The sequence below is a fragment of the Rhododendron vialii genome, chromosome 11a, assembly GCF_030253575.1.
Source record: "Rhododendron vialii isolate Sample 1 chromosome 11a, ASM3025357v1".
Classification (NCBI taxonomy): domain Eukaryota; kingdom Viridiplantae; phylum Streptophyta; class Magnoliopsida; order Ericales; family Ericaceae; genus Rhododendron; species Rhododendron vialii.
In genome coordinates this window covers 11821880-11836281 of record NC_080567.1, presented here as the reverse complement: position 1 = coordinate 11836281, position 14402 = coordinate 11821880, and the positions used below count along the sequence as shown (strand labels likewise).

Genomic DNA, 14402 nt, shown 5'->3' with positions numbered 1-14402 from the left:
GACTTAAATCAAGAGTTGATTGTGGAACTTAGAAACTCAAAAGTTTTCTTAGTATTAGCAAAACCCTGTCCTAAAACTTTCCTCATTGAGGTTAACACTTTTTCTTGTAGATGAAACATCTAGTCGATATTCTAGCCGAAGCCTATCAACCCAGAAATACCATAGAAATCCTGACAGCACAAATGTTGGAAGATCCTACCTTTATTGCCGCTGTACTTAAAGAAAAGAGAGATTTCCAAAGAGTGCAGCAGAATACCCCTATTCCCGTCGAAAAAGACCCCTGGTTTTCAGAAAAGTTTCCGATCATGTCTGCTTACCATAAGTATTTCGGTGTTTTACCCCCGATGGAGAACTTTGAGGTTGGAGTTACGGAGGAAGAAGTCAATGGTGATGAAGACGCCAATGAGGTGACCGAAGAGGAAAACCGTACGGAGGAAGAGGAATCTCGAGGAGGACGAGGCCCTAGAAGATCCGTGAAGGCTAGGGATACTACCTAGTTGCACCTAGTATAAATCTAGTAACCGTTGTAATCCTTCGGAACGTAGGATGTTAAGGATTAGGTAGTAGTTGGACCTGTTGTTGTAATAGTAAGATTAGGCTAGTAAGCCATCTACGTTGTACTCATTTTATGTGGTAATAAGAGACTTATGTTTTCTTTTAGTATATGATCACTGTTTTTGTGTGGACTTGCATCTTACTCCTTATGGCGTGAAAACTATCCCTTGCCCCGATAAGTCTAGAAATATAACCTTCCTTATCGTTATAGATGTCGAACATACCACAAGGAGGACGCCCACCTTTCGCCCCACGTGTTTTGGCCAATTATCGCTCGTTACTAGCACCTGAGTATTTTCGACCAACACCCCCATCAGAGGATGACATGGAGCTCTATGAGGTCCCAATCACTTGGGAAATGCCCCCACCAGTTGCAATTCCCGAGAACTCTCCGCCTACCCTAGTCCCCGCACCGCTTGTGCAAAACTTTGAGCAATCCAATGACGGTCTCATGTTCGACCTAGAGCTAGAAGCTGCGATACTAAACCTCTCTCAATACTACCGAGAACCAATGGAGGAGCCAAACATCCCGACTATGGAAGAGCTGCTCACACTAGAACGTGAGCGTCTTCTTAGGGAAGAGACCGCAGCTGAAAGAAGCTACAAGATGTGGCTGAAGGAAGTCTTCGAAATCGAACTACCCTAGAATATTGCCCTAGCAGTATGGAATAAGGGTTGCCCAACTGTAGGACTATGTAGGACCGTCTCAGCTTATAGTAGGAAATCTTGTTCTAATCTATTTGTTTTGTGGTAGAACTCTATGTTTATGTTTGTAAATTCTATGTTTATGTTGTATGATGTTCTTATCTATGAAAAACCTGCTTTATTTTTAAAGAGTGTCGTTGCATACTATTTGTTAAACTACTTTTTGCTTTTGAAAGATAGACCATTTGCAAAAAGAAAATTTGTTTTAGTAAACAAAAACTCCTTTTCAAATTTCCCTCGTAGATGGTGAATACGCGGCGCGGATTAGGATACGATAACGGAGAACCCTCTCACGCTAACCCCGACCTAGCCTAGATCGTGCAAACGTTTGTGACTGCCTTGAACGCCAACCGCCAAAACCAAAACCAAGACGATGGATCCATAAACCGAAACCGAGCGATGAACGAGTTCTGCAAACGCCGACCCCCAACTTTTCACGGAGACACCAACCCTGTCGTAGACGAGACGTGGCTGAATGAGGTCAAGATGATCCTCAGAACCCTCGGAATTACCCAGAATGGAGATCGTGTGGCCTTGGCCACGTACCCGTTGAAGGGAGTATAGCTATTAGTCTAGTGTGTTGAGAGTGCGAATTAGGAGTAGCCAACCTGCGCCTAACTTGCGACCTTCGAATGATCAATATGGCGGATTTCGACGTAATCCTAAGGATGGACCGGCGATCGGCACGTTAAGCGGTCATAGACTGCCATCAAAGGATAATGACAGTTATACCCTAGAAGGGACTCGATTCCTTTTAAGGGGGATAGACGGACAGCGGGTTCGGTGATGAAAAGATCGAGGTGGCAGAATCCACAACGTGGTATCAGATGGAAGAACCAACTATTTGGATGGCTCGCTAGTCTTCAATTGGAAGAAGCCAATAGATGGAAGTGGGATTTCCACACATCGTGTACGAGTATGCCGATGTTTTCCTTGAAGAACTTCCTGGCTTATCGCCTTAAGGAGAAATAGACTTCTCTATAGAACTTTAACCGGGAATCGCACCAATCTCTATGGCGTTGTACCAAATGGCCCTGCTGAACTCAAGGAGCTCAAGACCCAATCGAAGGAGTTGATGTACAAAGGATTTACTATGCCGAGTACGTCACCATGGGAAGCACCGGCTTCGTTCGAGAAGAAAAGAAAGAAGGCACGCTTCGACTGTGAGAGGTTCGGAAGGTTTATCTTTTTGAGACTGCAAAGGTTCTTTCAGTGCCTTTGCGAATACTGAGAAGTATCGTAGGGCTTACCTGTTGATGTTCGATGGAGAACTTATGCTTTACGACGTTGGAAATGATTTTGTTCAAGTTGATCCATTGTTTGGAAATGGATTTAATATCGTTAAGTAGGAAAGAATCGTGCTAAGGAAACATTCGTAGGATACGAGTTCGCATGATGATTTGGTAGAAGTTTTACATTTGGCGTTGGTATTTACGGTGGAGACCTTACCAAAGGCGTACGACGAGGCAAGCTGTTCGACAGCAGGAGCAACTTCAACCCCATCTCGTTAAGTAAGTGATGAGGCTTAATTCGATTGATGGTGACCTACTCCAAATTTTAAGGGGGATAGTCGATGATCCCAAGACCGGTATAGCGACCTAGTCTAACCTGTAGCTGCGTGCCAATTTCGGGGATGAAATTGTTTTAAGGGGGATAGATTGTAACGCCCCTGAATTTTGGTCAATAAAAATTTCGTTAAATATTTGAATTTTATTTGAATTACTTATTTTCTCTTAAAGTGGCTATATGATTTCTTGTTTATTTCTCGTCGTAGTTAGATTTCAGTCGTTGGTTAAACTCTCGACTAGAAACCCTACGTGACCAATTTAGTTAATTTCCAACCGACTACTTGGAGGAACCGAGCAACCAACTCACATAGTTACTAGATGAGCCTTTTGAACCTTTTGGACCTTTTGAACCTTTGCCTTTACCCATTGGTCCATAATGGTTAGGGTAATTTTTATCCATTGGATAATAGAAACCCAATTCTTTATATTAAAAGGGTTTAATGAAAGATTTGAACAAAGTACCATTATAGGCTTTTATAAATTTCTTTAAAGTACTTTTTGATTATTTTATTATAAAAAGTACCCTAGTAACTATTGTCCATTGGACAATGATTGTTAGGGTAATCTTTACCCATTGGACAAAAGCTTTTCCTTTATTATATTTGGCTAAGTACATATATATAAACACATGGGTAAATTTCAAAAGGACATGTAGTCTTTTAAAAAGACTTAAATTATGATTTCAAGTACTCGTACCTTATTATCCATTGGACGATAACCGTTAGGGGAATTATTATCCATTGGGTAATAGCCCAAATCTTTCCAAGTACAAGGTTGCATTTTAATAATCAAGATTTGGATTCCCATGTACTTTTATGCATTAAACTTTTGGGGTATATCTAAACCCTAGATTTTCTTGTACTTGTACTCTTTTATAAACTAATGGGGAGAATCCTAGCCTTTTTATTTAATTGGGGTACTTGGTACCACACCTATATTTAATATAGGGCTTTTGTCATATGCTTTAAAGTACTTCTTTAATTATTTTAAAATAAAAGTTTCCTTTTAACCTTTGTCCATTGGACAGTAAAAGTTAGGGGAATTATTGTCCATTGGGTAAAAGGGTTAGTCTTTCAAACAAGTATATGGGTTCATTAAAATAATATTTTTCTTAAACCCCATGTGATAAAGTACACATTATTTTATTATTAAAAGTACTTGGTAGCCTTAATAGCCTTTAAAGCCTAATATTCTCCTAAGTACTTTGTTATTATTTTATATTGGGGTTTTGTACCCAATTGGATTAATTTATTGGGGAGTTGATCTTCCTAGATTACAAAGTACCCTAGTTTATTTATTTAATCAACATGTGCCTAATTGTATTTCTTTAATAGGATTTTAAATTTGGAAATCTTGTACTTTCTTATTCTTTCTTGTTATATATATATATATGTGTGTGTGTGTGTGTGTGTGTGTGTACTAGGGAGAGAGAGAGAGAGAGAGGGAGAGAGAGAGAGGCCGAGAGAGAGAGAGGAGAGAGAGGCCGAGAGAGAAGGAGAGGAGAGAGAGAGAGCCGAGAGAGGAGAGAGAGAGAGAGAGATTTTGTGGTACTTTGACTTGATCTTCTTCATCCTTCCATGATCTTTCCTATCCTTTCAAATCCATGGTGATATCTTCCTTCCTAGCTAAGAAACTTCCTCCATTGTCCTTCCATATTTGTTTTATGACCAAATCTTGTACTCTTGTCTCCAAATCTTCCAACAAATCTCCTATAATCCCATCCAAGGACAAATCCTAGCCATGCAAGCCTAGGTTTAGACTTTGACCTTCCATGAGTGCTTGACAAGTGTGAAAAATTGAAGAATGAGAGAGAGAGGGGGGCCAGCCATGAAGAGAGGAGAGAGAGCCAAGATTTTTCCTATAAATAGGACCCCATTTCAAGCATTTGAACTCACACCTTCACCTAGCAACTTCTCTCTCTAGAAAAATTGTGTTCTTTCTTTGTTCTTTCTTTTGTTCTTACTTTGTTCTTGAGTGTTCTTGAGTTCTTCAAGAAACTCAACCTAAGCCGCCACTAAACCGCCACTCGACCACCCCCTCGATCCAAAAGTAGTAGTAGTAATAGTCAAGTAGAAGTTTCGAGAGAAACCTTTCTCTTTCGAAGCTACCGGGAGCATTCCGTAGGAAGTTACTCCGCCCGACCACCGACGTACTTTCCGTAGCCGACTACTGCCAAGAAGTAAGGTAGGATTCCTTGTCCCCTAACTCTACGTATAGAACCGTATGATAGAAAGTAGATTATCCTTAACGGATTCGAAAGATAGAACTTATCATTTGTTTATAAGTATTTGTATTTTGATGATTAATGCATATATGAGTTGCTTGTATTAATTGTGGTGTGATAAAGCATAAGTGATTTCACTCCAAAGACGTCCGTACATGTGGCGTTGTGCTTTAAATAAAGCATAAGTGATACACTCCAAGGGCATCCGTACATGTGGCGTTATGCTATAAGTGGTGATTAAGCAATATAGAATTGGATGATCTTGTTAGAATAGTTCATGCTTATGGTTGTCCTACCGCGGAGTCTTTGCATGTAACGAGACACGAGAATCGAGAAAGTAGAAATATGACACCTCGGGTGTGAGTAATGAAAGGAAATATTTTTCGAGGAAGAAAATATTTTGAAGCAACATAATGACCGATTTCGGGTGGCATTATGTCAGTTGTGTGTGTGCGTGTGCAAAAGACATGTTTTGAAAAGGTTTTGAATTTTCGAAAACCGCAATGTGGCCGGACGTGGTAGCCCATTGTGTGGTGTGTGTTGAAAAAAAAAAATACCCAATGAGAACCCGGAGCGGCGGAATCATTGTGGGGATACTCGGGAACCCGGAGCGGCGGAACCGAGGGTTTTGAAATGTGTGCGTTCCCATGCGAAACCGTAGCGGCGGAACCATGGTGAGGTATAGCTTGGTTATCCGCGGTACGGAGCCAATGCAAATATTTTTTGTGTGCCAATGGGAACCCGGGACGGCAGAACCATTGTGAGGATACTCGGGAGTCCGGAACGGCGGAACCGAGGTTGGGTGTGTAGCTTGGTTATCTGCGGTACGGAGCCAATGCAAATATTTTTTGTGTGCCAATGGGAACCCGGGACGGCGGAACCATTGTGAGGATACTCGGGAGTCCGGAACGGCGGAACCGAGGTTGGGTGTGTAGCTTGGTTATCCGCGGTACGGAGCCAATGCAAATATTTTTTGTGTGCCAATGGGAACCCGGGACGGTGGAACCATTGTAAGGATACTCGGGAGTCCGGAACGGCGGAACCGAGGTTGGGTGTGTAGCTTGGTTATCCGCGGTACGGAGCCAATGCAAATATTTTTTGTGTGCCAATGGGAACCCGGGACGGCGGAACCATTGTGAGGATACTCGGGAGTCCGGAACGGCGGAACCGAGGTTGGGTGTGTAGCTTGGTTATCCGCGGTACGGAGCCAATGCAAATGTTTTGTGTTAAATAAATGGTTTTTGAAAGATTGTTTTGTAAATGAAAATGTTGACACAGTCTACGATGAGTCGCGTAGGAGATACACAGAAAATCTTGGACACCAACGATAGATGATTAACGAATGTGGATTTGCCATTGATTAACTGTGTATATACTTATCATGTGGAAATTGATGTTGTATTATAGCGTTGTTTATAAGTTATGGGTTAGCGGGTATGGGATTATCCTGCTGAGCTTTGTAGCTCACGGTGTTGCCTTTTGGTGACCCTGACATATTATATCGGTGGTGACGCTGGTATAATGTGTCAGATCTTGTAGATGATCAAGATGAACAGTACACCTTGGAGGCTTTTGGAGCTGAGGAGCTGGCTAGGATGGAGAAGAAGGAGGAGCTGTAGTTAGGAACCTTAGAACCTCCTTCATTTGTGTAAATATTGAACTCTTGTGAGAGTATTTGTTGTAATAAGAGCCAGACTCCATTTGATGTTATCAATAAAATGTCCTTTTAATGTACCCAAAATTCGGGGCGTTACACGGAAAATCTTGGACACCAACGATAGTTGATTAACAAATGTGGATGTGTGATTGTTATTGTATATGATCTTCTGTTTATAAGTTTAAGGTTGGTGGGTAAGATTTCCTATTGAGCGTTGTAGCTCACGGTGTTACCCTTTTGGTGACCCTGACATATTATATTGGTGGTGACGCCGGTATAATGTGTCAGACCTCATAGATGAACAGGGTGAGATGTACACCTTGGAGGCCTTTGGAGCCGAAGAGCTAGCCCGGATGGAGGAACAAGCGGAGCAGTAGTTAGGAACCTTAGTTCCCTCTCGTTTGTAATAAAAGTACTTCTTTTAAGTTTTGTTGTAATAACGAGCCAGACTCCATTTGGTTTTATCAATAAAATGTTTATTTAACGTACCCAAAATTCGGGGCGTTACAAGGTTCCTGGGCCACTTCCACCTCATGCTTCACTTACGGACAAGTACACTCTGGCTGAGCTGCGACGCTTCACTGTTCCGGCTGGTCTTTCTGCTTTCTTGAGGCCCAAGCGTGACTATGCCGTCTACCGGAGGCAATGCCTGGCGAGGCCACTTGGGATTTTGGAGCACATTGCCGTGCAGGGAGAGGCGCTGGAGGCTGGCGAGGAGAGGCGGAGTCGGGAGAGCAGGGCAGCTCGGCCGAGAGAGAGGACCGACTATGCCACAACAACCGGGCTGCCATGGCTTTCTTGGACCCTAGCAGTGCGGGACGCGCAAGGAGAGGAGGCCACAGTTCGGTTTGAGCCTGCCAGGACAAAGCCAGTAGAGATCACAGGTCCGGTACGATACTCTTCATCCCTTGTAGCTTCCTTACTTTACTTTCGGCATGTATATCTGGCTCGCATTCTGATTTTGCCCAAAATTGTATCACAAGCCCCGATGGAGTGGGTGCGAGAGGTGGCGCGCTTGATGAAGGCCATGGAGAAAGAGTTTCACAAGATAGTCGGCGGTGCCTCTTTGCAGTTACACTACCCACCGCCAGCTCCTGCTGTGCAGCCTCAGGTACAATTTCCCATTCTACTTTTAGAATCTCCTGCACTTAGCATTTCAATATTACAGTATGCACAACATATGCTAAATGATTTGAATGAACATGCAGGGACGTGCTAGGGCGGCTCCTAGGAGGAAGAGTGTGCAGCCTCCTCTACCGAAGAAGATAGCACCGAGCTCCTCTCGGCTAGCGGCGAGGGTACAAAGAGTAGTGCAGATCACTCCGGCCAGCGAGGAGCTCCAGTTCCGCCGAGAACTGAGGAAGAGGCCTGCGGACAAGAGGCCTGCCGAGGGACCCTCACAAAAGAGAAGGAGAGAGGAGGAAGAAGAAGAAGAAGAAAAGGAGCAGATGTCCCTCAGCAGCGGCTCTGACTCTGCGGACGACCCTAGGTTCCGGATGGACCCGCGAGAGATGGAGGAGGGCGAGGAGGACGACAACGACGAGGACCTTTTTGACGACTGAGGGCTATCACCGAGCCTCAGTTTACTTTGCTGCTACTTTGACATTTTGAGATAGATACTTGACTTTTGGGATAGGGCCTGCGTGCCCTTTTGACTTTTGGGCGAGTGTGCCTCAGTACTTTTAGTTCTGCCTGGGCTGTTGTGCCGCTTAGATACATTTCCGCCTTTGCTTTTTGACATGGTAGTATATAATTTCTGCATTTTCTGTTTATCGATTTTCCTTGCTTTGATGAGATTTGATAAAGGAAAAGAACAAACCATCCACTAACATCTAACATGCATTAATGAATGCTCTGAATCGACCAAAAGACACTTGCATATGCACATAATTGACTTAGCTCGAAGAAAAGAGGGACAGAGGAGACCTAGGATACAACACATATCCCAGACACGCGGAGGATACGGGAAATTTGGGCGCTAGTAGGCCAAAATCCGACATTCTCCTAAGCGAAGGAAACTAATCCTTTGAAAAGACAACATAGGTGCATAACGACTTGTATGAACTACCAAAACTGGTGCAATTGTTCCGGTGCGAGGAAAATACCGAAGAAAAGCTAAAAATGCCACAAAAATGGACATAAGACGCAAAAGATGACTCAATATGGTCCCGGACTGAAACCGACACCCCCGTATAGTCACAAAAGTCCTATGCAACCTGTACGGTATGATACAACTTGGCAAAAGCCCTTGAACGAGATTTGACCTCCCGTATCCTTGATTTTAGCTTGAAATGGGCCACCGAGGGTCCAAAATCTTCATCGGGCGTGGCTTTTAGAATCCGACGCCTTGCAATAGTCCTGAATGTCATTCATGACTTGTAGGAACCAACAAACGGCCAAAGCCAGCCCCAGAATTGAAAATGACCATGCGAAGGCAGTAGCTGCTGCAAACTGGTTTCTGGTGAACCTTACTGGCGTACGCCAGAAATTGGGCCCCGTACGCCAGTAAGTGGGGGACACGCATACGCCAGTTATGAACTGGCGTACGCTAGGTTTCTGAGAGCCAGATCCACTTGACTGACCAACTGTCCTTTTTCAGGGGGCACTTTGTTTTTATCCTCACACGATTTGTACACGGTTTCTGAGCTCCCAGAAGGCAGAGTCCTTTGCTGTGGTGTAGTTTGGAGGCTAGCATGTTGTCTGAATGAATCATAGGAAATGGAATGAATGGCCAAGGCCTATAAAGCTGGGATGTATGCATTGTGGCCTTCACGGCTCCATTGCTTCCCCTTTTCTTCAGCATATTCTGGCATTTTCCATGGACAACCCCCTCCCAACTTTTCTTAGGCCCTGGTTGGCGCAATTTCTGAGCGTTGACTGGCTCAATTTCCAATATCACGGTCTTGCTTCATTTTGTTTTCTTCGACACGTGCCACTCCGCCTAGCGCTCCTATAGGCTGCCCTCTGATTCTGGGACCCTGACGTCCATGTCTTTCGCTTTGGCGATGATGAGATGTGCCCGACCGTTGAGGAATTCCAGGCATACCTTCGAACCTACTCGTCCCCTACACTGGTTGTTCCACCCTATCAAGCGAGCATGCCCAAACTGCTAGCCAGCTCGCTCAACATCTCCCGGGGTTTGGCGAACACTGTCCTTGAGGGTGGCCAAATGAACATCATGCGGTTGATTGAGATGTACAGTCCAGACGACGATTTGGATAGCGACGAAGCTCAAGCACGGCGTCGCTTTGCCTTAGTAATCTTCCTGCTTGCCGCCTACCTACTCAAGCACGGCGATTTTGACTTTCGCCTATTTATTTTTGCCTAGTACCGCCTCCTTAGGTTTTCGGTCTAGCAGGCTGCTCTAACTTTTACTTGGAATCGCCCACCCTTGTGGTTTTCGACCTAACGAGCATCTCTCAGGGATAGTAACACTTGAGTTGATCCAGGTTGACCAGGGTGTTGAATTCGTTACCATCGAGGTCGATGAGCTTAGCAGCACCCCCGGATAGGATGGTCTTGATGATGTAAGGCCCGGATCGCTTCAGCCTGAACTTCCCGCGGGGATCAAACACTGAGGCGCGGATTTCCTTCGTGACCATGTCTCCCTCGACTAAACCCCTGGATTTCACCTTCTTGTTGAACGCGCGAGCGATTCGACGCTGATACCCCTGGACATGATACAAGGCCCGGAGCCTTCTTTCATCAAACAACATCAGTTCGACAAACCTCTCGTTTAACCATTCAGATTCCTCGAGACCACTTTCGACCATGATTCTCAGCGACGGGACCTCAAGCTCGATAGGAAGCACTGCCTTCATCCCATAGACCAAGGAGAAAGGAGTCGCACCGGTTGAAGTGCGAATAGATGTTCGATACCCCCAGAGGGCGAGAGGCAGCTGCTCGTGCCAATCCCTTGCAGACTCGGCAGTTTTCCTGATGATCATCTCGACATTCTTGTTTGCGGCCTCAACCGCTCCATTTGTTTGTGGGCGATAGGTCGTCGAACGATGGATCTCGATGCCGAATTCCTCAAAGAGCTCCAGAACCCTTCCTTTGAAATGACTTCTGTTATCCGACACAAATGCCTGAGGAACTCCGTACCGATAGATGATGTTCTTTCAAATGAATTGAGCAACCTGAACCGTTGTCAGTGTTTTGTAGGATTCAGCCTCGACCCATTTGGTGAAGTAGTCTATTGCCACCAGTATGAACTTATGGCCGTTTGAAGCAGACGGCCTGATCATTCCCAATAACGTCGATGCCCCAAACAGAGAAAGGTCACGGTGAGGTCATGCCATACAATTTAGACGGAGGGACATGTTGCAGGTTCACTGGATTTGACATTTGTAACAGCGCCGTACGTAGTTGATGCATTGCGATTCCATCGTAGACCAGTAATAACCGTGCCTGAGGATCTTCTTAGCGAGCATGACGCCGCTCATATGAGGCCCGCAGACTCCCTCGTGAACCTCTTCCATTATCCTTGTTGCTTCGACACCATTGACACACAGCTTGTGCATCCCACAGTGTGACCTTCGATACAATTTCCCTCCACAAATGATGTACTGAGAAGCTAACCTTTGTAAAGCAATCCGATCTTTCTTCGTGGCCCTGGCAGGAAAGTCCCCGTGTTCCACAAAGTTCCAAATGTCATGGTACCAGGGCAGGCCATCATTGATATCATCAATGGCGTTGACGTACTCATAAGCAGGCAAGTCCCTCTGTTCAATCACAATCGGCCACAGTTTAACGCCTATTGGAAGTTCGATCATTGAAGCCAAATTCGCCAAAGCATCGGCGAACTGATTCTTCAAGCGTGGGACATGGGTGAAAGTCACCTTATTGAAGCAAGGAATCAGTTCTTCCAAATCTTGGTGATAAGGCTTCAGCTTTTCCTCACGAACTTTCCAATCTCCATTGGCTTGGGAGACCACCAAGTTTGAATTTCCAATTACTTCGAGCTTCTCGACCCCTAAAGCCATAGCAGCTTCCATTCCGACAATGCAGGCCTCGTACTCAGCTTGATTATTGGTAACATCGAAATTCAGCTTGAAAGCGAGTGGAATGTGAGCGCCGGCGGGCGTGATCAACAACACTCCGATCCCAAACCCCTTTTGGTTAGCAGCTCCATCAAAATAGAGCGTCCATACTTCCTCGACCACTGTCACACCTCCTCGCCGGGGAAAGTGAAATCTGCATCTTCTGGGCCATCGATTGGGTGATCGGCCAAAAATTCGGCCACGGCACGCCCATTTACAGACTTTCTCGTGACGTGTTGGAGTTCGAACTCGGCGAGCAGAAGCAACCAACGTGCTAGCTTATGGGTGAGCGCGGGCTTCTCGAATAAATACTTGATAGGATCCATTCGAGAAATCAGTCTCACCGAATAGGCTAGCATGTAGTGTCTAAGCTTTTTGGTAGCCCAAACCAGCGCCCAACATGTCTTCTCCAGAGGGGTGTACCGCTCCTCGGACCCCACCATTTTCTTGCTTAGATAGTAAACAGCTTTCTCGACCCCATTGCTCCATTCCTGCGCTAGTAGACATCCCATGGCTATTAGAGAGACGGACAGATAAAGAATCAATGGTTAGCCTGGCGCAGGTGGCATTAGTACTGGCAGGCTCTGCAAATACCTCTGAATAGACTCGAAGGCGACCTGGCATTTTTCTGTCCATTCGAACGGGACCCCCTTTTTGAGCAAACGGAACAACGGCTCGCAGGTTAGGGTTAGCTTAGAGATGAACCTACTAATAAACTGGACCTTCCCTAAAAAACTTCGCACGCCTTTCTCGGATTTTGGTGGCTCCATTTCGAGAATCGCCTTGATTTTGGAAGGGTCCACATCAATTCCCCTTGCGGTGATCAGAAATCCTAACATCTTGCCTGCCGTGACTCCAAATGTGCACTTTTGTGGGTTTAATCGTACGTTGTACCTGCGAAGCCTTTGAAGAAACTGCCTGAGTGAAGGAAGATAGTCCTCTTCCTCTTTTGCCTTCACAATCATGTCGTCGACGTAGATCTCAATGGTCTTATGGATAAAGTCATGAAACAAGGTCGTCTGGGCCCTTTGGAAAGTACATCCGGCGTTTTTCAGCCTAAATGGCATCTTCACATAGCAATAAGTGCCCCACTCAGTGACAAACGTCGTTTTCTCCTGGTCTTCGGGCGCCACAGAAATCTGGTTGTATCCGGAGAATCTGTCGACAAAAAAGAGCAAGGCATGCCCCGCCGTGTTGTCCACAAGCACGTCAATGTGTGGCAAGGGAAAACTGTCTTTGGGGCTTGCCTTGTTTAAGTCCCTGAAGTCGACACAGACTCGGATTCTCCCATCCTTCTTGGGGACAGGCACGATGTTGGCCACCCATTTTGGGTACTCTGCAACCCTTATGAATCCTGCGTCAATCTGCTTAGTAACCTCCTCCTTGATTTTCTGAACCCAATCCGGCCTCATTCTGCGGAGCTTCTGCTTGACAGGGACAACCCCAGGCTCCAACGGGATTTGATGCTGTACTATTTCAGGATCAATGCCGGGCATATCCTTGTGGGACCATAGGAAAACCTCGGAGAATTCTTTGAGAAGCTCGATTGTTCCTGCGTGATTTTTCGGGGACAGATTTGCACCGACTTGCACCATGTAGGGGTCACCCTCGTCTTTCAAATTTATAAAAATTACTTCTTCTTTTAGAGGCTGAGCATGCCTTTCGTCTTCCTTTTCGATGAGGGAACGCAACTTAGGCGGGATGCTCCCGTCGAAGTTTGTTCCTTCATCGTCAGGGTTGACACAGTTTATATAGAAGCTAGATAAGTAGTCAGAAGCAGGATCATGCATTTCATAAAGCCCAACGGGGTTGCCAAGTACAAACGACTCGAACTCAAAGTAAAAGCTACGACGCGGAGGGCCGAGAGGCACAAACTCCGACTCTGAGCTAGACTTAGACTCGACAGACTCTGTATCAGATTCAGATACATTGTCATTGCATGTCAGACGTGGAGTGAAAATGCAGTTATTAATACTTCCCTTTGCCTCCACGATGAGAGAGGTAGGGTCCTCGAGAATGTTTGATGAGTCGGGCCCAAGCATCAGCACCTCAGCTTCTTCACCCTCGCCAACCAAACCTACTTGGGTGAACAGCATCTCCAGATTCCCCTGATCAAAAGCCCTCAGCCAGTCAAACTTCTCTTTGGTTCGATCCAGCTGTTTCTTGAATTCCCCCTTAGCAAGCTCCTCTTTGGCTATCTCCTCTTCACCATCGGACCAGGTGTCTGCAGCAAAGATTTCGAATCCTGGCAGCCAAGTGCAAGTCTCTGGATCCCAAAACGGCTCTATCTGTCCCGAGTAAGCAGAGCCTCCTCCTTCCCGAACAAAATAGCTATCGGGGTTACCAAAAAGGGTCCGAGGTTTTCCCGTGTCTTTCCTCTTTTTGGCGTCTTTGGCCGGTGGAGTGTAACCTAGACCAAAGCGACCTTCGGTGAAAGAAAAAATAGGGAACTCAGCAATCCCTTGTTGGTTGACCCCGAGTCCTAGGCCAGGCATGAATGACATTTTCCTCATCATCTCAAGGACAGTTGAACTTATGGTAAAATCATCATCCATGGCGATGGCGAGGACTGAGCCCGACATGACAAAAGAGAAACCTCCAAAGTCTGGGTCTTCCTCCCCGTGCATAATTCCCAAAACAGGCGTTCCATC

General features: G+C 45.6%; 1 protein-coding gene across 1 annotated transcript; it reads right to left on the bottom strand.

Moving 5' to 3' along the window:
- Positions 1 to 9240: 9240 nt before the first annotated feature.
- Positions 9241 to 12716, bottom strand: LOC131306866 (uncharacterized). The gene is made up of 4 exons (XM_058333295.1): positions 12646 to 12716; positions 12327 to 12564; positions 10439 to 10524; positions 9241 to 9409 (listed from the first exon to the last, which is right to left on the bottom strand). Exons 1-4 carry the CDS (start codon positions 12714 to 12716, stop codon positions 9241 to 9243), a joined length of 564 nt encoding a protein of 187 aa, XP_058189278.1.
- Between the last annotated feature and the right edge of the window lie 1686 nt (positions 12717 to 14402).

What these genes read in the sequence shown, in the direction of transcription:
- LOC131306866 (XM_058333295.1), bottom strand. Translation starts at nt 12,716, where the DNA reads ATGATTGTGAAGGCAAAAGAGGAAGAGGACTATCTTCCTTCACTCAGG. An exon ending in TTTCTTCAAAGGCTTCGCAG is followed by an intron (nt 12,565 to 12,645) that starts GTACAACGTACG and finishes GATCACCGCAAG; the next exon opens with GGGAATTGATGTGGACCCTT. An exon ending in TCTGAATGGTTAAACGAGAG is followed by an intron (nt 9,410 to 10,438) that starts GTTTGTCGAACT and finishes TGATTCATTCAG; the next exon opens with ACAACATGCTAGCCTCCAAA.